The sequence below is a fragment of the Parasteatoda tepidariorum genome, chromosome 1 (assembly GCF_043381705.1).
Source record: "Parasteatoda tepidariorum isolate YZ-2023 chromosome 1, CAS_Ptep_4.0, whole genome shotgun sequence".
NCBI classification, from domain to species: domain Eukaryota; kingdom Metazoa; phylum Arthropoda; class Arachnida; order Araneae; family Theridiidae; genus Parasteatoda; species Parasteatoda tepidariorum.
Window position 1 is genome coordinate 34,687,107 of NC_092204.1, and position 23,255 is coordinate 34,710,361.

General features: G+C 27.3%; 1 protein-coding gene across 1 annotated transcript in view; it reads right to left on the minus strand.

Moving 5' to 3' along the window:
• The window catches only part of LOC107448013 (atrial natriuretic peptide receptor 1), a 250,934-nt gene extending 228,949 nt beyond the window's left edge, over positions 1-21,985 (minus strand). The window contains exon 1 of the mRNA XM_043057664.2: positions 20,647-21,985. Within this exon, the coding sequence (XP_042913598.1) occupies positions 20,647-21,304 (658 nt within the window). The 5' untranslated portion in view covers positions 21,305-21,985. The remainder of the gene's footprint in view (positions 1-20,646) is intronic.
• Positions 21,986-23,255: the final 1,270 nt, after the last annotated feature.

The window sequence follows — 23,255 nt, forward strand, 5'->3', positions numbered from 1 at the left end:
ACCTTTTGCGTCTCCATAGAGCCAGAAACATGGCTGAATTTATCCTATTTTAGTAGTTTGAACTATACTTTTTTCTCAGAGTATATACGTGTGCATAATATATATGTGTGAGTTTATAATATAGATTTGCTGACAAACTTTGGATATACTTCTGTTATACATTTTAAATGCATGAAATATATATATATATAGGGAGAAACTATTTTTAAAATTACATTTGTATAAAATTTGTACTAGTAGTTAAAGTATCAGATTTTTAGCTTTATAGTTCGCGACTGCTTTGAAAGTTANATATATTCTTCATTTAATAAATAACAATATTGAAAAATTAGCTCCTTGATGAATGCATTAAAGACTCATTAATACAGATCAATTACTTTAAAAAACCTTTATTCTTTGTTTCTCGGATAAAACATTTTTCCATTGTCATTTTATTCATTCAGAAGATTAAATTCTAATTTATCTCTTAAACTCTCAAAGACAAAAAATCAAATTTTTATTTTTAAATATAATAAAAAGCCTTTTTTTATTATATGGTCTGATTCAAACTGTTTAGAGTGTTTAGTGAATAAATATTGTCTTTTGTCCAGGTTTTAAATTAAGATACTGCTCGGAAACAATTGCTTTTTTTGTGCACAGTCCTTTCTTCGTATAAACTTTAGAAAGAAAATTAATATAAAATTTCTTTTGGCAACCGAAAAATCTCCAATTAATAATTCATGTAAAAATATCATGATTTCAGGTATTTTAGCCATCAAACAATTAGATGGCTAAAAAAATTTAATTCAATAACTTTTTTTATAAAACTACAGCAATTTAACGCAGTATTGCTTATTGTTGTTAAAAAAAAGAGATATTTAATGAAGAATTTAGTTTTTTTCCGAGCTTAGTTAGTTTCAAAATTTCCTTTTCTGTGCAGAGAATGTGAAAGAACTTAGTTGAAATCATTACTTATTTATATGACGTACAAATATTATATTTTTTTGTTTAAATACTAATAAATGTTACTTTTGCTTTCATTTTAAGTTTTATTGTTGTAACAGAAAGAAAATAAAGCGAAACTAATTAATATTTCATTGAAATCAATTTATATATTCTGTTTAATTTTTTTTTATATTTGAAAGGTAAAGATGACTTTAGTATCAAGTAAAACACAAAAAATTCAGGAACCCAGTTTCAAAGATTTAAACAAATTTAAAGCAAAAATATTTATTTTTTACAATTAACTCAACATGAAACTATAACATCATCAACTTAAAACATGAAATAGCTCCAAATTACTGCAATTTCAATAGTGATTTAAAGTGAAACTGAACTATAGTACATTATTAGAAAATCTGGATCCGATTGAACCCATAATATTGTACAAATGTGTTATAACCTTAATAAAATGCCCGATTGAACTAAATTATTGAGCAAATTAACATTTATCAAAGTTTAACAGACAGAAACTTGACCTGGTAATTTAACCTGAGCAGAAATATGGAAGTATTTTGCACTTAATTATATTGCAACAAATTTTTATCGGTATTGCAATTAAACTCAGAAAGTATCGCTGTCAGAGTACTGGTTCAACTTTATTAATTCAATATTAAAAGTATGTTTCAATGTCGGTTCAATGTTGAACCGAAGTATATCGTGTAATAAAGATAAGATATTAGGACTCAATTTGCTACCATTAATATTATGATTCAATAAGCCCCAATATTAGGATTTAACAAGCTTTAAAAAAAGCAAGAGTGTATCTGCCTCCAGATTTTTATGGTTATCGACGCATTTCAAGGGAAACGGCTTGTATTAGCAAATTAATTTTATATAATATCATATTTAATACCATCTCTTCAAGTTAAAAAAAAAAAATTTACATAAATATTGCTAAGCATAAGATAAGGAAATGCTAAAAATAATCATTTTTACTTTAATAAGGAAATTATTTTCGTTAATCAAACAGTTTTGAAACTTAACGCCATTCATTTTTTAAACAAAATGAAACTGTGGCTTGGTTGAAAAAATATCACTAAACTCCATACCTTTCAAATCAAGTTTTGGGGGAAACGGGACTTAATAGAACTTGGCATTTGTAACTTGGCATTTAACTTCTGTTTCTTATCACAATATCATACTTGAAAGTGCTGTTGTATTGTATACATTGTACTTTCCACGTAATCAGTACACTCATAAGAAGACAGAACTTTCTTTAAGTTCCTGTCAAAAGTGTTTGTTCTCTAAGGGAGTAGAAAAATATGCTTAAAGGGTTTTCTCGGTTACGATCTACAACATGTTTTATAATAACTGTTCTCAGGTGCTGCAAAAATTCATAAATCTCTTTTGAAAGAGTGATAAAGAATCTATTTATTTTCCTTGCAAACATAAAACTAAAGCTTTGACTGGTGAGTGTCTTGTTACCTTTATTTTTTAAATCTTTTATTTTTATATTTGTTCCCATTTACTATTTTGTTTTATTTTAACTAATAAATTCTAAGACTTGGGTTTAATTCAATCATGGTTTTATACTGTCATTTGCCTTTAGTGAGGGAGAATTTGTACTACAAAAAGAAATATTTAAGTAGATAAATTACCGAATCGTGATAAATTACTATACCTTCTCTTAATGATTTCAAGAACCAAATATTGTGCAAAAAAATTAGAATTCATTAAGTATGTCAACATACTTTTTGCATTTCGAATAATGTAATGAAAGTAAACAGATTAAAAATTCCATTAACCATGAAGGCATACCAACATGTAACTCTGAACAAGCCCAAACTCGAGTTTGCTTAGATTTCTTTTGTTCTTGAGCCCGACGAAGTATGAAATTTAACATTATAGATAAAAGAATACTTTTCAGTAAGCCGATTCTCAAGCGAAAAGTCACCCAAAAAATGTACACTTCCGCCATTTTTTATATTGTTTATTTTATTTATTTTTTAAGCGCATAAATATTTAAAAAATAAATTATAAAAACTGGTTCGATTTTCATGCGTTCGGCTTACTGAAAAGCACCGATAAAAGCAGAACTCGCAACGAAAAGTACCAATTAAAAAAAGTTATCGAGATTACTTGTTTACAGATTACTACACATTAAATTTGTACACTTCATATATATTTTTTTTAAATTATGTTTCATGCTTAATGAATGAATCAACCATATTTAACTATATTTGTTGAATTTAAAAGTCATTAGAAAATGCATATGAAATGTTATCAATGTGCTGGAGCTCACTTCGAACTGTAAACTTCTTTCGAAAAATGAGCATCTGACAGTGTCCGACCTGATGATCATTAATTTACTTCACATCTGGGGTATATAAGCACAAAGAAAGTTAAATAGTTATGAACGTTATGTAGTTTTGAAAGTTATTTAGTTATAAAAGTTTTAAGTTATTAAAGTTATAGAGTCAGAAGACATTTATTTTTAAAATTACGATCAAATTTTATGTGTGAGCTTCATTATAAAGTTATAGTCGAGCTGTAAACATCTGTTAAAGTGAGGAAAATAGATTATAAAAATAGTAGACAATACAATATTTAGTGTTTTAAAATAATCAATCGCATTTAAAGAGCTGTTGTAATAGTCCTTCCAATATCGAAGAAGATTAACTTAATAATAACAAGATTAATTAAATAATAACATGCTTTTTTAATTCGTGTAACTCAGTATAGGTTGCAATCATATAAATTTGCAGTATACGTAACTATGATTTCAGCAATTTTTATTAGTTTATGCCCTCTTAATACAACGTTTAACGAGGACTCTTTCTTGATAATACTCTTTCATTTCAGTTACTTTTCTTCTTACTACCATGTTAGTCTTGCTTTGGGAATGGGTTCTTATTTTATGGTCTTGCATTTCGCGGCCTCCTGTTATCTATACGGGAAAACTCTGAGAAAAAAAATGACGTAAAAACCGGAAGATTTATTGCGTCGATACGGCAGGATGCATTTCTGTTGTGCATGAAAATAAGAAAGAGTAGTTCATTGGAATTCGCGAGTACTTTTTTTCCGATATTGATAGAAAATTGAAATTAATTAATTTTAAGATTAATTAATTTTAAAAAATAATGATAATTATTATTTTTATTTTAGGCAGCGGTTTTTTCTTATTAGTTACTTTTCAAAAAAAAAATATTTTACCCTCTAAGTTATTAAAATGAATGTGAAAAGGCTGATAAAAAAGATTTTCAAAAGAATTTATAAAGAAACAAAATAATTGATATTGTTCAAATTGTTACATAGAATATACTAAAGATAGTAAAAAAAATCTAATCAACTTTGTTTATTGAACAATATTCTTAGAGCTGGGAATATAGCAACCTATTGTTTAATATCGATCGTTATTTTAGGCATCGCAATCAAAATCAATCAGAAGATATTTAGAGTTTATATATAGAGAGTATATATATNTATTAAAATCACTGCCTTATTCTTAGTTTTTGCAAATTTTAATGAGCCCAGATAATGAAGCATTAAAGTAGGTTTTTAAATAATATAAATTGTATACACACATACATATATATATATATATATTCAAACTTTCAACTTAGTCTCGTAAGTTGAGCACGCTTCATATATATTTTATAAAGGGAGAGATTCTTTTTATATATATTTCATATTTGGTATTTTATTTGACTTTACTCAGCAGCATTTTACTAGCAAAATATATTTCTTGCACATGACGTTTTACTAAAAAAGCTACTTGATAAAATTTTATTTCTCGAACAATAAGAAATTGAATTCAATTTTTCTATATATTTGTTCACTTAAAAGTGAAAAATAAAAATGTAGAATTTAGAAATCAACGTGCAGATGAATTAGTTGCATGCATACGGAAATAATATACGCATGCAAGGAATAGACGACTTTATATATGTAAAAAAAGAAATGCAAAAAAAGGTGTGAAAAAATATACCTTTAAAAATCCGAATGCTCTCGGAGTTATTTATAATATAAATTTAAATTTTCTTTTATAGCTTTGAAGTGAGAAAAAATATGTTTATAGTTTAATGTTAAACATATTTGATTGTATAATCCGTTACGTACTTATGCGATAATAAAATTTTCACACATACAAATCAATTTCCCATTTGTAGAATATTGTTATTGATAATGTATAGATTTCAGATGTTCGAGACTACGAAAAAAAAATTATCGCAGCAAATAATACGACAAATTAATTACTGCATGTATGATCATATACATGTATGATAAGAAGTAGAGAACTAATTCAAAATAATTCAACGAAATTATAAAAGAGAAAATTCTTTGGCGCGATATCTGGGAATTTTGTAAGTTGCATTTATTTTCAGTTGAACACTTATTGTTCGTGAAGTTATATGTGAGAGTTCAGAACAACATTCATGCCCACTGTTTCTGCAGTAGTATTTCAAGTCTTAGTATTTATCCTAATAAACTCTACGCCAACTTCTTCTTTGAAATTAATTTTTAAATTAATCATTAAACACTTTTGGAATTAACCTTCGAAATGACGATCTCATATTTTGAAGATGCTCAAAACTTTGAAAAAATGAAAAGGCTTGAATGGATGACGGTACTCCCCCCTTATTTACATGATACTCGTGGTAAATCGATGCAATTTTCTGGAGTTTTTAGTGTGATTTTATTTTATGAAAATTCGAAAAACAAAAATCTCATGAACAGCAGTATTGTGTTCCTAAATATCATTTAATCATCAGGAAAAAATAAATGCGTGAAACAAAATAAATGTTAATTAAGTAAATAAAAAAAAGCGAAGCTAGAAAACCTGAGGTAGCCGATGGAAACAAATGTACCACAAAATAGATATTTCCAAGTGGTAATGGGAGCACGAGGAGAGAATTGGCATTAACTATGCTTTTAAGAGTTAAGGATCAAATTACGTTATAGAGTAGGGGAGAGTGGGGTCAATTGTAACAGGGTACGATTGTAACAGAGCAAAAATTTCGAGTGTCGGGTTCTAGATTTGGTTCCTAGGTGGCGCACAAGGTGTATTTAATAAATCTACATGTACACCCCTGATGGCAACCATTTTTATGTACTTTTGAAAGAGTTACATCACAAAAGATATTTTCACGCCACGCAAGTACTTTTTTTGGTATTAGAATATTTTATTGTAACAAAGTAATTTTGTTTAAACAAATAAAAATTAGTAACCGAATATGTAAGTGGACACCTTAATTAACATTTCAATAAAAAAAAGATTAGTTTTGCTAATTAACTAGCATTGTTTTTAACAAATGAAGCTGAAATGGCGTCTTGGGGACAATTGTAACAATAAGTAAAGGGACGATTGTAACAGCTGAAAATAAATAATCTTATGTTTACAAACCATTACTTAACTCTTTAAGAACCACCAATAGTTTCCTATATCATTTATATTATGTTGCATGTGCATTATTTTATTTGTCACCTTTCACAGCATAAATTAAAATTTTTAACCCCTTAAAGTTAAAAGTTTAACCCTTTAGGTTTCTGCTCATTATTATTTTTACTCCTAAAATATCACTACTATTTTGATCAATAAAAAAATATATCACAACTATGATAATATGTATAATTAACTATGTTTTAGTTGAATTTATGAACTGTTACAATTGACCCCGTAAGTGGGGACAATTGTAACAACTGCACGACTGTCAAAAATTGTTAATAACTAATATAATAATATTTAAAATCAGGTATTTATTTTTTTTCTAGTAGAGGATAGTCTATTTTACTCGTCTGTTAATTAATACTAATAATATATTGGATTTTTTGTTAGTTAAAAATAGTTAAGTAAAAAATGTTACAATTGACCCCACTCTCCCCTACTGACCATTTGGATTCTTCATCCGTTAATGTTATTTCACCATTAAATATTATACCCCAATTCTTACAGTAATATTTATTTAACTAGAGTGGTTTAGTGATTTTGCGATAGTTATTACTGCAAAAATTACAGTACATCAAATTTTTTGTTCCGCAACATGTTCCAGTAAAAAGTACTAGCACCCAGAGTGCCGGTACTTTTCATCGTAATTTCATATGTAATTTTTTACGGTGTAGAGAATCGGTAATTCTACAAATTAAAATAGATTACAGAGAATCAAAATGAATTTATGTAACATTGAAGGGTATGTTGGAAGGAATTTCGTGTTGCTGATGTAAATATGAGATGAAACTGCACTAAATACTTTTCAAGGATTTTAAAATAATTGTACACAAATGAACAAAGGTAAATAATTATATCAATAATTATATAAATAAATCAAGCTATTATCAAGCCATTATTGAACTATGCTAACTTTTATTTTTAATTACTAACATAAAACACGTTAAATAGAAGTTTCATTTATCAAAGTTGTAATTATCTTCTAGTTAAATGGTAGTTATTCCTCTTTATAGATACAGAAATTGTGCTAAATATACAAAATACAAATACCTTTTTGCAGAAAACTTAAAAGTAAAAGTTTTTAAAAAAAATCAAATGGCCGAAAAAATTCAATTCATCACTTTAACCTCAAAAATTCTTACTATAATTAAGGAAAATCTGAAAATTACTAAGCAAAATTAAATTTTTCGAAGTTTTCGCAATATTTATTCAGCAAACTATTTATAACATAACTGCATTTTATATTCTATGTTTTTTACACACATAAAAAATATATTAAACCATAAATTTTAAGAAATAAGATAGCTGAACAAAATATATTTTGCATATAGATATATTTTAGAAACATAATAACTACTTGAAAGAATTTTAGAAATATTCACAAAAGAAAATCTGGATTTTCTCGATTCAGTATTTCTATAAGCAATTTTGGGATTAATATATATGATATGGTTACTCTTGATAGCTTTGTAAAAAATAAATATGAAAATCAAGCAATACATTTTGATTGCTTTTCTTTTAAATACGCAGCAAATTTTAGAACTCATTCTTCAATGTCATTTCTAATCTGTAAATTTTTCTTTTTATGCCAATTATGTATTAAAAAGAAATTTATAAAACTAACGCATGTAAATAGGATTAATGAAATTTGTTTACTGATTAAATTTGTATTCATTCATTAATAGTTTTTATTTCATATTTGAAATCATAATTATATTAACACTTATTACAATAAACTTTTTTCTCAAATTTAGGTAATTTTTGTTTTCATCCTAAAAGTTTATAGTCATTTAGGCAGTACTAATAAATGAATCTGTCTCATAACTTTTTCTTTCTCTCAGAATTGAGTTGAAGAAACTAACTTTGAGATTTGGGTAAATATTTTTCTATGCAACTTATCTATAAACATCTTTCAAGAAATGCATGAAATAGATTCAATATAATAATTCGGCGTTATTTAAGATTGCGAATAACTCAATTTTTAGCAACTATTTTTACAGATATTTATCAAAACTTCAACTTATTTTTAAAACAGCTTTATTATAAGTTCTTATATTTTTCATGTATTTATATTATTAATTTCATATTTTTATACCTTTAAAGCACTTTTTTCATAGAATATGCATGCATTAATAATAAGTTAAGAGTTCGTAAAATATAAATTCATTAATGATTTAAAAAGTAATAAAATTTTCAAAATTATGTTAATTAAAAAAATTTGCTGGAACTTCGTATTGTTTTTGTTTATTCAGTAACTTCAAATGTTGTATGCTCAGACTTAAACTTAATATGTAAAATATAATACATATTCTTGTAATCAACATTACAAAACATTATTATTTTGCTATTTCCTCTTCAGATTCCTCATTCAATGGTCAGAAGGTTTTATCTTTTCACTTCTGCTCAGAGCCTTTTGTATTCTGTAATAAGTGAGAAACAAGAAAAAAAGACCCCGAAGGGAACAAACAGACTTCATCTCGATATTGAACGCTGAAGCTACAAGGAAAAAAATTACTCTTAGTAATCCCTAAAATTCTATTTACTTTATACTGTTTGAGGTTGTACTGTTATTATTAGACAATTTGAAGAATACTTACTTGAGACTATTTTTTTATTCATTACTATTATCATCATTATGTGGTTTCACGTTTTCAGATTAAGCTGAACTAAAAAAATAATATATTGAAAATCAATTTTTGATGACTAACTGAATACCTGTTATTCGTGCGGGTGAGGAAAAAGGTAAATAAAGAATAAATCAGCACTGACTAAGGAATAAATCAGCAACACTCATGCACAAAGCTAAGAAACGTATTGCGTAACAATTAATAACGCTAAAAAAAATTTTTTTATTTATTATTAATTGTTACATTTCTCAGTGGTTTTATGTTATTAGATTAAGCGAAACACGATTTTAGTAGTTCATGTCATCAAAATAAAATTTTTAATTGTGTTCAGTATTAATTGTCATAATGCTGCTTCTTGAGGTCAACTCAGCAACAGTAATTTTTAATTATTATGGTTAATGGTCATTCACAGAATGGTGATTTTTCACGGGATCCTCAAACGAATAAGTAACTTTTCTCAAATAATGTTGCTCTTCAGCACATAGTTTTTTATTTCAAAAAGTAATTATCATCAAATTTCATTAAATTTATTGGCGCCCGTCAATACTGGCACTATGACGATTTTTTTTTTCTCCTAAAAGTATTAGTACCATTTCTCTATTAATTTTGCTTTTCAGTACATAGTTTTTTTTAATTTTAATTTAATCACCATTGACTTTAAGTTATTTAATCTTTCAGAAAAAGGTTTTAAAGTATAATAATAAGCTAAATGCATGCACGGTTTCAGATATAATAATTTGGCGTCACCTAGTCCTCCTATTCTACATCAATCATGTTGATCATTGGGATTATCTAGCAAACTGAACAAAAAAGTTCCGTAGTAAAGATCGTGCAAAAATCTTTTTCACTTATGAAATAGAGCTATACGCTCGGAAATATCACTAATTTTATAATAAATAGTTTAAGAAGAACAGAATCGTCTACAGTTTAAATGGATAGCTGAAAGATACTAAGCTCGTCACGCCAACCAATTAAGTTCGACATACATGCGTGATGTCACTTACAGGCATTCAAAAAAATCAGATCCATAATTAGATTCAGCGTGATAGTGAAGGTAAGCCTTAAAGTTGTAAAGTTGTTAACCGGCCATGCACAACCACGTGTTTAGACAGAACCATGTGATTTGTTGCCAGTACCCAATTCGAAACAATGGTTAATGCTAAGCCAGCCATAAAATTCTATTTTTTAAATGTTGGTCTGGAACGACCTTATTTAAATCTTAGAACAATTTTCAGGAATGGGGACTAAAGAATCTCTTTTCAGCGTTTGCTTCAGCTTCAAGATGATAGCACGAACGATACTGGAGTTATAAGAAGAATGACGCACAGACATACACACAAACTCGTCCTCTTATTATTATAGATTCATTGCATTCACAATAAATTCAATTCATTTAACTTACGAAGAAAGTGTCCAAAGGTACTCCTAGAAAACAAGTTTATTTTGTTTAAAAATAATTTTTATTATTAGATAATTATTTATCAGGAAATTTTAGCCATTTTTATAGAAGCTTATCGCATCGAAATTTAAACATTTTGCTTTAGAAACTCCGCTGTTTTTGTCTTAAAACCGTTTTTCGTTTCTTAAGAAAAAAAAAGCATTTGTTTGTTTTAAATTTACATAGAAAACGTGATAACAAACATGACCCATTCTACAGTATACAAACTAATCTAATTACTCACTGAAATATCATAATTATAAAAAACACACTATCAACTTATCTGTACCCCAAATCCCTGAGTTTAAACAATTTTCATTGACTGTACAAACCGCACTCAATAGAGCAAAGGAATGTAATCGAATTTCGTGTAGAACTGCTGGGGCACCGACAGCGAACTTCTATTCCAATGAAGACGACTTCTGTGGATGAGTGCTATATGACCACCAAGTCTACGTGCAGCAGTGTACAGAGGGAGAAGTAAAGGAAGCTTGCAAGAAGGCTTTAAAAGAAATTCACGAATAGAAATAACAAGAAGTTTTCTAAGTCTTTAATTTTCCTTAAAAGTGGTGTCTTGAAGCAGGTAGAGCCTATTTTGAAATTTTATAATGCATAGTACCGATCAGGTCAATAAATGTTCTTTTTCTTTTAATTGAATTACAGGATTTACTGGCTAGGATAGCTTCGCTGGTAGGGCGCTGGACTCATGTTCATGAGGACGAAGTTCGAATCCAGCTGGCCGAAGACTCCCTGCGTAGTAAATGGTGACTGATCCACGTTATATCTTTCGGTTCATAAAGTCTTCCATGTTCTTATAACAAATTATACCTCTGGGGTACTGAATTTGAGATAAATCGTTTTTTTGGTTCAGATCGAAATTATGATCTGTGGATTAATGAGTGAGTCCGCCATATAAACGGGTGTGACGTATGGCTGTGGTATATTTCCTAAAATAATTTGATTTATTTCTCTTTATTATAAGTGTAATGACATAATAACTAATTAAAAGTTGAATAAAATTTACTGTTGGCATTTTCCCTTATCTCCCCTTTCCTTATTTTCTGCCTTTCCTTTCTTTACTTCCACCTTCTCTAAAAAGATCACAAAGTATCAGATTTAATATTTCTAATCCTGTTTCTCAGGGAAATTTTTATGAATTTATAATCCTTGATAACAAAAGAAAAATGTTTTTGCATTTCTGTTTTACAATTTTAATCTCATTAATACAGTACAGCATTTACTTATTTTTCCACCCGTTTTATAGTTTGTAAAAGAAGTTTAGTTATGAAACAGATAATTACATATTCTTTAAAAATAATAAATACCAGCAAGTAAATTATAGTTTTTACCTGGAAGGGTTCGTGCCAGACCTGACTGTATTATTGGGGAATCATACAATTTAAGCTTAGCACTTTACATATATTTCCATTTCTCTTAAGATTTCTAGAGAAAATTTATTTAAAAAGCACATAATTGTTATGTTCCCTTAAAATATTGCTAGAGAGAAAATTACAGTTTTAACGCTCGAAGTTTTTAGTTTTAAGCAAAGAACAGCGTAGAACCTGTGAATTCGTTTTAAGAATTGTAACTTTTTCTATATTATAATGTTAACACCAAGAAAAAAACACGGTTCCGAAGAATTTCATAATTGCGTCCTAAAACTCAAAATGATGACACATTGTTTCGAATAAAATGAACATCTGCCCTCCTTTTGGAGTCTTACTCCAAAATAAGAGAATCTTTTTAAAAATTTATGAAATTATAGTATTGTTCTCTTAAAAATTTTAGTAACAAAATCATTGCAGAAGTTTCACGTAACAAATACTTGAGTTACTTTAATGCTAAGGCTCCCAACATAATTACCACCACCTTCTAGTAGGTTAATCACTAAACTTTTTAGAGAGTCAGCAAGAATTTTCTGACGAAAATTGACTGCACATTCAATGAATATATTTTTTTTTTTAATTTTCTATCGAAAAATCAGTCACAAGCTGTAATTTTGAATTCATTATATTAAAGGGGTTAATATCAATGTAGCAAATAATAAAACAAATAAGTATTAACTCCTTTTACTATGAAAAGCAAATCACTCGTACTTTGTTTGATATCGTACTCAAAACCATTTTAACACTGAAAAACTGAGATGAGTTTTTTTCACTTTTAAAAATTCAAACTGTCCTTTTTAATTTTTAGGAAATTATTAAATTTTTTGTTGTCTTTTATAGATTTCATAGTCAAAAGTTTAAGGAGGTTTGAATTTGTGAAAAAATCATTATTGGACAATTTGTTTTGAAATGGCTACTTCATGTTGAAGATCTATGTAACATTTTGATCTTAATTTCAATTTGTGTTCGCTCTGTTACACCTAAAAGCATAAGTCTCAATTTTCAGAAGCTGCTGGCAAATTATTTGTCTTAATCAAATGTGTATTTTTTATCGGAAAAAAAATATTTGAAGTTTATTTTTCTAGAAACTCAAGATATTTTGATTTCCCTTTTTTGTACTAAGTTTACTAAAGAACCAACACTGGTAGATTTCGAGATACCTCATTAGAGTTCAAAATTACTAAATTTTTATTATATATTGCACCTTACTTTTTTCAAACATTATTTAATTGATTGTTCGAATTCCGTATCGAATTTAAATCGATGCAAACAGCATGAACATTTCTACTTATAATTCTTAATAGCAATACAATAAAAAATAGGAACCCTTTGAAAATTAACGTCATGAATTGAATATAACTTATCAAAAATGTTAAGCAATTTAAAAAAATAAATTAAAAGGCATATTTTACCTCGGTCTAATGTTTGCTTTGCATTCTTGGTCTAATGTTGGCTGAGTCTCTATCGACAGACAGATCTTAAGCTAGATTATTAAGCTAGATAAGATACTCTCTCTCTCTCTCTCTCTGATTAATGGAAATTTAGATGCGTAAGGAGTTACGAAGGGTTTAATTTTTATTTATTTATTTATTTATTTATTTATTTACTTTGAAAAAAAGTAGAATGTCAAAAGAATTTCCTTAATTTTGACGAAATTCATTTCCTTAGAGAAATGACGATAGTTATTTCGTCAGTTTGATAAAATTTTTGCTTGGAGCACATACCATTAAACGGTTTTGTCAAAAACACAGAAAGTTTCGTGAAATTTGAGTATCCATTTTTTACAGTGTGTCAGATCACGATTCAAGTTCTGTATCTCTTTGACAGTATCATACTCTCTATCAAACTATATTTGTATTCGATTCTGCAAACATTGTCTCCTTTATTCCGGCTTTCATGATGTTATTCATGATCGTGCACGCATACGTGTATCACGACTGTTGAATAGTTACATTGCATCGAACCAATTTAAATTTGCTTAGAAATTCTGGTGATATTTGCCAGAATCTGTCATTCTTTCCACTATTCTTTTAAAAAACAAAAAAAATCAGGACTTTGAAGATATATTAGGATTTTTTTATTATTAAATGTACATATGCACTCAAGTACTGTACGGAAAAAAATAAAACAATTCTTAGTCTTCTAAAAATATGTGCTGTTTACTGGTCTGATTGCATCCACTATAATACTCTTTAGTTGTTGTTTTGTTCTTATAAACTAAACTGAATGCTTTTGATCTTAATTATTTTTTTAAAAACTAAATCGTTCGAATTGATAAGCGATAATGGAAATGGATTTTAAGACCAACTAAAAGTTATTACGGTGGTTATTATAATGTTTTAAGGACTTAGGAAGATTAGGTTTTTAGGATTAAAAGTAAAACATTTTAAGGGCTCTTTGTTTTCAAAAGAAAAATTAAAGTGTTAAATACTTCGAGAGGCCAATGTAATAATTTTAATTCGCTCTCAGAAAACTTTTATTCCTGAGTAAATGTTTTGTATAAATATTTCGCGTTGGTTTTATTATTTAAAACATTAATAAATGCATTACTTTATTTTATTAACAGCTCTCTTTAAATATTAAATATAACTTGTTCAATTATACCTAAGTATATGCAAATCTTTGGATTGCTTTCTGAATAAAAAGAAGTTTAATAGGATGCATAGTGGCGTAAGTGCAATGATCAGCATTCGTAGAGAGACTCTAGGAATTTCCTTAAAAAGATTTTCTATAATATGTTTTGCACTTTTGACGCATTTCATAAAAGTGCTGAAATTCTTTTCGTTTCTATCATATCCTATTACAATACAAAAGAATGAACACAATAAGATTTGAGAGAAAGAAACTTTTACACTTAATGTAAGATAAGCGTTTTCTTCTCCGTTCTAATTTTTCTGATTCTAATTCTTTTTCAGGAAAAGAAAATTTAGTATTAAGAAATGGAAAACACTTATTTTTCCTCTCAGCAGTGTAAAAATAATTTATGTGAAGAAGTTTCTTTGCGAAAAAAAAAATGAAAAAGTAACAAATAACGGTTTCAAATTTAACAGCATTACAAATAAATAAATAAAAAATTCAGCTTTATGAATGAAAAACAGAAGAGAAAATAAAAATAATAATATTTTAATGAATACCATGATATTATAACCCTGATACCATTCAGTACTAATCAATACATTAGTTGAGCAAACATAATTTTCAAAACAAAAATACGCAAAACATAATTTTTTTGCGCTGAATAATTATTCAAATTCAAAATAATTTTCTCGGAGGTTTTAAACACAAACTTAATTGGAAATGTTTTGTTTCTACCAAATTAAATTTTTTAATATTTTTTATATAATCCGTAAAACACTGAGAACACAAATATTATATTTTATAAGGACTAAGAATAAATCCTGAAGTCAGGGAATTTCTTTCATAAAGTCCAACGCAATACAGTTTTCCAGAATCAAAATATCTTTTTTACATCAATTCGAATTCTTTTATGATTTATAACTTCATGTCAAAATATGTCATCCCTGTCATCTTTCTGCTTTTTCTCTCAGGAATAATTTTTTTCTCAATTCAAAATCCTTTATTTGAAGAATTTTTATACTTTTAAAGAAAAAAAAATATTCCTTAATACAAACTTCGTTAAAAAATAATGTCAAATTATATTACACTGAGTTCTTTTCAACGTGAAAAGGGAATGGCTCGAAATATTTGATAATTTGAAGTTGCATCCGATTCGCACAGAGTTTTTTATTCATGTCAATGTTAAACTTGATCTTTTATACGAAATTTCGTCAAATTTTATGCAAGTTTAGAGTCGGATTCAGCAAAATTTTTTATTGGTTATTAAACTTATAAAATATTTTTCTAGCATGTATATAAAATAAAAGAAATATTTTAAAAATAATGTGACATTTCAGTTGGTTTGAGCAAACGGTTACTTTTCGAAACTATCATTTGACTGATGATCCTTATTAATAATTCCGAATAAAACTGTTTCAATAATTTCCATGTAATAACACTACAACATGCAGAAACATACTATAATCAGCATAGAAATTGTGATATTTTTCTAAAAAAACACTCATTAGAACAATCTTCTGGACAATTTCTAAACGTAACTTATCATCAGCTTCCCCTATACATTTATATTTACAGTGTGTTTATAAAATTATAATTTATTATGATATTTTCTAATTTATAGAAAGTCATAAAATCATTTTTATCAGTTTTTCTTACCATTAACCATTTGTTTCTTAGTAAATATCTTAGTTAAATGTAATTAAATGCCATTGTTTTATTTGTAACATTTTATCAATGCTTATTTTGTAATTCAATATTTGGATAATTCGACATTCTGTACTTCCACTTTTGAGTTCAAATTAATATTCAGTGATTACATAATACGATAACACTGAGTAGGATAATTTTTTAATAGATTCATATTTTGGTTCTATTGAATGATACTATTGATCAAGCTTTGAATGATTCTTTTTTTTTTTCATTTCCCCCTTTGAATTCAAAATGTTGGGCAGTGATTTTTGTTTTATTTTATAGCCGCCGTTGAGCAGCTGACCAAATTTTTGGGTTTGCGACTACTAATGTTCAACAACGTAGCCCTGTAATTTTGAACCCAGTCCAGAAGACAAGGGAACTCCTGGATCAAGTGTTGAGAGAAATTTGCCTTCGTGGAGGACTTTCTGGTGGAACTAACCCGCAATTAATTCGCAATGGTCAATGGCTGTTTAGCCTGGCTCAGGCTAAAAAGCCATTGCTCAGGCTAAACCTGGCTTCTAAGTGTCAGTAGAAACAGCAACAATGTATTTTTGCTGATTCAAACTTTAGATGATCTGACTTTTTTACTTCTCCTAAGAGAATTTAAATTACTAAGATTCTATTTCCTGCCTAGCTTTTTTTTGCAATTTTCTGCGCAAAGCAATAAAGACAGTAAAGTTTATATTGTATCTTTATTTATTTTATGTGTCATTCCATTTTCAATCTTTTGTGTTATTTCTAAAATAATTTTAGCATTATTTCTTTGAAGCAAATATATTTTAGAGAAACCATTAATTATTTTTTAAAAGAAGATTTTTTTTTAAAAAATTAAAAGAGAAAAATGCTTTAGAAAATGTCTAGTGGGATTTTTTTTATTCATTTTAATAAGCGAGCTCTGGTAAATATCATCTTTTTATTGTATTACGGGTCTCTAAAAACACTGAAAATTCCATTATATTTTTAACCTTTGGTCTTTTCTTAACATTTTTCAGTTAAACGTTAAGAAAATCGTTTTTTTATGCATATTGTTATTTTTTTAATTTAAATGGTAAAAAATTACATAAAGATTTCAAAATTGTATATGTTCATTTAGTACTAGCTCTTCTAATGAGAAATAATAATAACAAAATTAAGATTATGTTTATCTGATATTTCAGTAAAGTAATTAAATTAGTTAAAATAAAGGCATTAAATTCTAGGTAATTACTACGAATAAAAATAAAACTTGGTAATTATTCCAGTAGTCTCGATATCCAAATGTATAAAATTAAAAACGTTCTAATATAATTATTTTAGATGCTTATTGGAGCTTTAATAGAAATATTTTTGTTTTTATTTGATTAATCTATCATTTATAGTTGGTATTTTAAGAAAAGTAGCTAGCTTGTTATAGTCATTTGAGAAAATTTTGTAGTGATAACAACATTTATGCGCAGACACATAAATCTAAATTTTAAAGTTAAAAGTAAAATGTTTTACTCACTTTCAGAATTCTTTTGCTCAAGCAAGTGTATATAAGAAATATTAATTCGAAATTAATGCATTTACGTTTTGGCAAAGTAGTATATTTTTAAAAGAGACTGTAAGATGCGACAGCTACACTTAAATAAAGATTTATAACTCGATAATTAAAATAAACTCGAAAATTAAAAATTTTCAGAAAATTTCTTTCATTTAGAAGTTAGTTGGAATATTTAACACATTTAACCCAAAATATGTTAAAAATTATATTATTTGTGCTGAATACGTTATTTATACCCCGAGAAAAAGTTATGGTCAAAACTAAAAGAATTTGGTAAAATTTACCTTATTTCTGGCTCTAGGGGAATTCAAAAAATCTCAGAATTTTTTTACCGAAGCGCTTCGGTGATGGTTTTGGTACAAATAACAATGAAATATAATTTTATAATATGTGATAAAATATAATACATGTGGTAAAACTTGTAATTTGAACATGACAGCTCAGAGTATAACGAAAAAATCAATCATTCGGTTAAATATACTTTTCAGTTTCATAATTCAGTTTACTTTTTATTAAATGTATGGAAATAAATATAATTTTAAAAGCCAAAATTCCAGTAATCTGTTACCATATGAAAGAAAAGATACCAAGTGAATAGTTTAAATACCATATATTTTGGTTACCAACATAATGATTTTTTTTTCCAGAAATGACAATTACCATGACATATGATAATTTTACCAGAATTGTTTACCATGCGTTAGTTAAGTTAAAACCAATATTATAAGAACTGTTCGATATATTTAATAAATTTGTATTTTTATATCAAAATTATCGTATATACATTACTATATATTTATTTAAAATAATACATTTTTACAAAATAATACATTTATTATTAAATATTATCTCTTATCACATTCGTAGAACAATTTGTTTCTTCACCCGTTTATCATTATAATAATACTTATTATTGTAATCAATAAATAAATTTTTGTGTAGTGAATTATTAATTGGTTAATCTTTTATTTCACACCAAACCTATACAACGAATCTGCCCATTTGCACCTAAGCCAAATAAGTGGTTTTGACACAGTGCTGACAATATCACGTAATTCAAATAGATAAAAAAATACAGTATCATTAGATATTTTGTTATTATGAATAAAAAATATGCTTTTTATTATTATATTTCAATTAAAACTTCCTTTTCATGTTTTACTTAAAAATGAAAGTATAAATGGGCAGGTCAAATTCTGATCCCTTTAAATAATATCTTTTCGTTTCCAGACGTATTACGTATTTCTTTATATAAAAAAAGTCAGACTTAAGCCGATTATATTTATTTTGTATTGTTAAAAAATTAATGAAATTAAAATTAACTTGCTCTTGAAAAGACAACTTTTTATACCAGCTCTTTATTAGTAATTTTATTTTTTAAAAAATATTTTTTTTATTGTTCTAGAGAGAAATAAGTCTTTAATTTTTCGTATAATTACATAAAAAATACTTTAACATATTTAAGCAATTTTTGAAAACAACCAAATATTTTTGTATACCTTACATTTTTCTAATTTTTTAATGATAAATAAGAGAAAAAAATCCCATTTACAATCTATAAGATTTTGAACATTGCTGTCAACCCATTATAAAATGTAAAATATTTCTGCTGTTATTCAATAATTCTATGCACCATAAGCCAATTCAACTTCCCCTAAGAATTCATTTTTAGGTTTTAAAGTATTGTTTTTGCCATTTAGAAAGGGTATTAATCAAACTATAAAGATTGTAATTCTCTCTTCAATGAAAAGAAAACTGTTTTGACTTTTATTTCGTTGAAAACTTTACAGTTCTTAAAATATATCAATACTCAGAATGCAATATTTCTGAGAGTTGGCCCATGTTAGAAACCAAATGTACCGACAGGCATATAAAGAATAAAGAAGAATGCAATAAATTTTCTGACATATATATTGGAAAATAAAGGTAGAATAGTTTTGTATTTTTATATAATGTAAACTGTGCAGCTTTTCCAAAAAATATACATTTTCAGTATTTCAAAATGCAATACTTTCTCACAAGTTTTAAAATCAAGTAATAAGCAGAAATAGCTGCCTTCTTCCTATAAATAGACACATGTTTTCCTTATTTTCTCGTTGTAAAGTTATTCAGAGCATAAAATATATCATTATCTAGAATATGATACATTGCTTATGATGTAAAACAATTTTATAAGGTATATACATTAGTTCCTTAATTTGTGTACGTATATCTGACAAGTTTATCTACCAAGGATGCGCTCTCAATTTTTCAAAATACTCTTTTTGACTCCCAGATAAGTTTATAAATCGAATAATAAGCAAAATAATTGCATTTCCCAATAAGACCATAACTTCTATATTGTTTCTTTGAAGAACTAGAAAAATAAAACATATCGATTTCTGTTATGTAAATATATTGTATATAATCATAATGTGATATTTAAAGAGAACTAAATTTACAATTTATGTTAATAAACCACACATTTTTGTAAGACAAGAAAACTTATCTTGGTTTTTAAAATATGATTTTTGCATCCTTTTTTTTCACTATTTCGTTTAGGAATTTGCCAGATGGTAGAATTTATCGAGATCTAGAATGTATATGATTGTTTATTTTTGCAAGATAAGGTATTTCTGTAAATTTAGAGCAGTTATTTTAAAACTGTGTAACATAAACCAGCCTTGCCAATGAAGGAAATGTTTTCAAGCCTGTAAAGTTTAGTACTTTTCCCTTTGACAAATTTCGTATTTGAATATTGACAATATAATTACTCCATCTCTATAGAGAAACAATATTTTCTCCATAATTTCAATGAGAAAGTATGTCAATGCAGATTGGCTAATTTACAAAGTATATGCGATAAACTCTTTAGTTTTGTTATCTAAGAATACATTTCTAAGTTTTTGAATTTTTATTCCCTGAAAAATTCTTGAATCGAGCTAAAAGCGAAATAATAATTGTTTTGCATTGAAATCATGTCAAATCTTCAATTGCTTAAAAAAACAGTTAAAGTGTGATAGATAGCTCTCTAAAATTCAGAAATTTTTTTAACTCACCTCTAGCATGCTGCGAAACTTCTTTTAGCAGCTCTTTATAATCCATATTTGGATTAGTTTCATCAAAGTCTTTGTAAAACGACTTTCTTCCCAGTGCTGTGTAAACGGCTCCCAACGTGAAATAACAATCAGAATTTCCAAGAGAGCGGTCATCATAGTTATGAAATATAAGAGCCACAACTTTCCAATTAAACTTCTTCAGGACTTGGAGAAATATTAAACCAATTTGAGAATAGGAGCCATTCATTCTCGTTAATAATCTGTAATGTGGTTCCTTGATATCGAAGTTGTCATTCTGTCCTGCAGCAGTTAGAATTGGCAAGTCCCAAACAGCAGAATATCTAGCTACTGGCGCTAACACATAGGGACATAATGGACCTAAAAGAACATCTACAGCTCCAGAATTGTAAAGTTCGAAAGCTGCTAAAGGTCCATAAGTAGATGAGCACTCCGTATCTCGGTATAAGACTTCCATTTTAAATCCCCCTTTTCTTTCAATGTTTTGTACGGCGTACAGTACTGCTGGTACCACTTTGTGCATGGCGAAAGGCTGGTTTTCATCTCCAGGTGCCAGTACAGCTAAACGTATCAAATTATTGCTGACTGAATTAAAAAGCATGTAAAAAATGCAAGTAAGATGAATAATTATCGATACCATAACTACTATTGAAATAAATTTCAGTTAATTTTCATGATTTATTCTTATTCTTCTTGCTAATAGCATTTCGAAAAGAGAAATTTTAAGAAAAACTAAAAGTTATTTGCAAATTTTAATAAATTCTTATTCTTATTAAATCAAATGTCTTTACATTACAATGCGGCTCAAGCTCTACAAATATATCTCCATAGAGCATTTTTAATGATTTTAATTTAGCACTTAACATATTAATCGTTGCATCAATAAAATTATAAAAACACGTTTAACAGTTCTTAAAATACCAACAACGATATTGTATTTAGAAACTACTTTACAACGCAAAAGAAATTCGGGTGTAATTTTAAACTGATAAATTCATGTTGATTTTTTTTTCAATATAAAATAGAATTTCGATCTGCTTTTATTTCTTACTCACAAAATCTTCCTTCCATTGCAAGTTTATTCAAAGTTTAGAACTTAAGGAAAAGTTCTAAAACTTTAATCAAAATTAGATTTAATTCTCTTAAATGAAAATCATAGTTTAACCGCTTCTCTCAATAAATTAAATCAACTCTAAGAAAGCGCTAACGATAAACAATGCCACAATACGTTTTTCAGCTCTCTTCCGGTATTACACAACCTGTTGTCCAGATAGCGAACAAGCAATATAAGAACACACTCACTGAATTCTCAGTTCAGAAGACTTTATCTAAAACAAGCGCCCTCTCACGGAACGCGCCGACCAGTGATATTTTTAGCTTTATCCCCATCTTCCTTTTTGCCAATATTCAAATTAAGACTTTTCGTTGTCATTTGCCAGGAACCCTATCATTTGGCTTGCGTCAGTCAGATTTAATAGGAAGATTTAACAAATAAATACCTGACTAAAACTCGTCGCGTTACACGGAGATTTTTAACAAGCAAAAGAATTCAAAGATTAAGAATTATACCTTTCGTGGAATATTTTACTGAAAATATTATTTTGAGCAATGATTTTAGATTAAACAGTACAATTATTTATAATAACATTCTCTTAAAAAATTGAATGACTTTTAAAATTTTCCTAAAAAACTGAAACAAAAACTGCTTTGTTTTAAATGAAATTAAGCAATTAAAAAGTCAAATAGGATTCAAAATTTCATTGTTTTTTCTCCAAGATTTATTTTTATTGATTTAAGGAAAAGCTTTTTTGTCGTACTTTAAAGAGTTAGAATCAAGTTTTTCGTGCTTATACGAGTTCATATATATAATATCTATAAGAGTTTTCATTTCAAAAGAAATTAGGCAATAGAACGATCAGTTAAATTTAAAATTTCATTACTTTGTTTTCATACAGTTATTTTAAGTATAACAATTTGTAGGTCTGTGTTTATAGAACTAAGAATTAAAATTTAAGAGTTTTCAAAGTTCTACTATTGACATACATAGAGGCAAAAAATTCTAGTAAAACTAGTAGTCATAACATTTCAGGCAAAAAAAAAATAATTGTGATTATTATAACAAAAATACATGGAATTTAAATAATTGATTTTGTAATTTTTCCGTTCATACTTTAACGGTAAACTGAAAATTTTGGCTTTCAAAATTATAATCCGTATTACCACACGTTTAGAAAAAAACACGAAACTGAAAAGTAATTTTTATCAAATAAATGGTATTATTACCAAGCTCTAAAATATCATGACAAAATTGGAAAATTCTACAACATAAACCAAATTTTATCTCACATAATATAATTAGCACTTTACCATACCATTTAACAATATTTTATTTTTAGTTTCACCAAAATAATTACGAAAATGAATGGATACGAAAATGCATCGATAATTGCGAAATGCATCCTGCATTATACTATATAATGCCGGATGCTATTTAGGCAAAGTATGAAATATACGTCCTGATGAGGTTATTATGTAAATGATGTGCATGTTACTGTGAATGACCGAAATCCAAACTGACAACCTAAGTAACA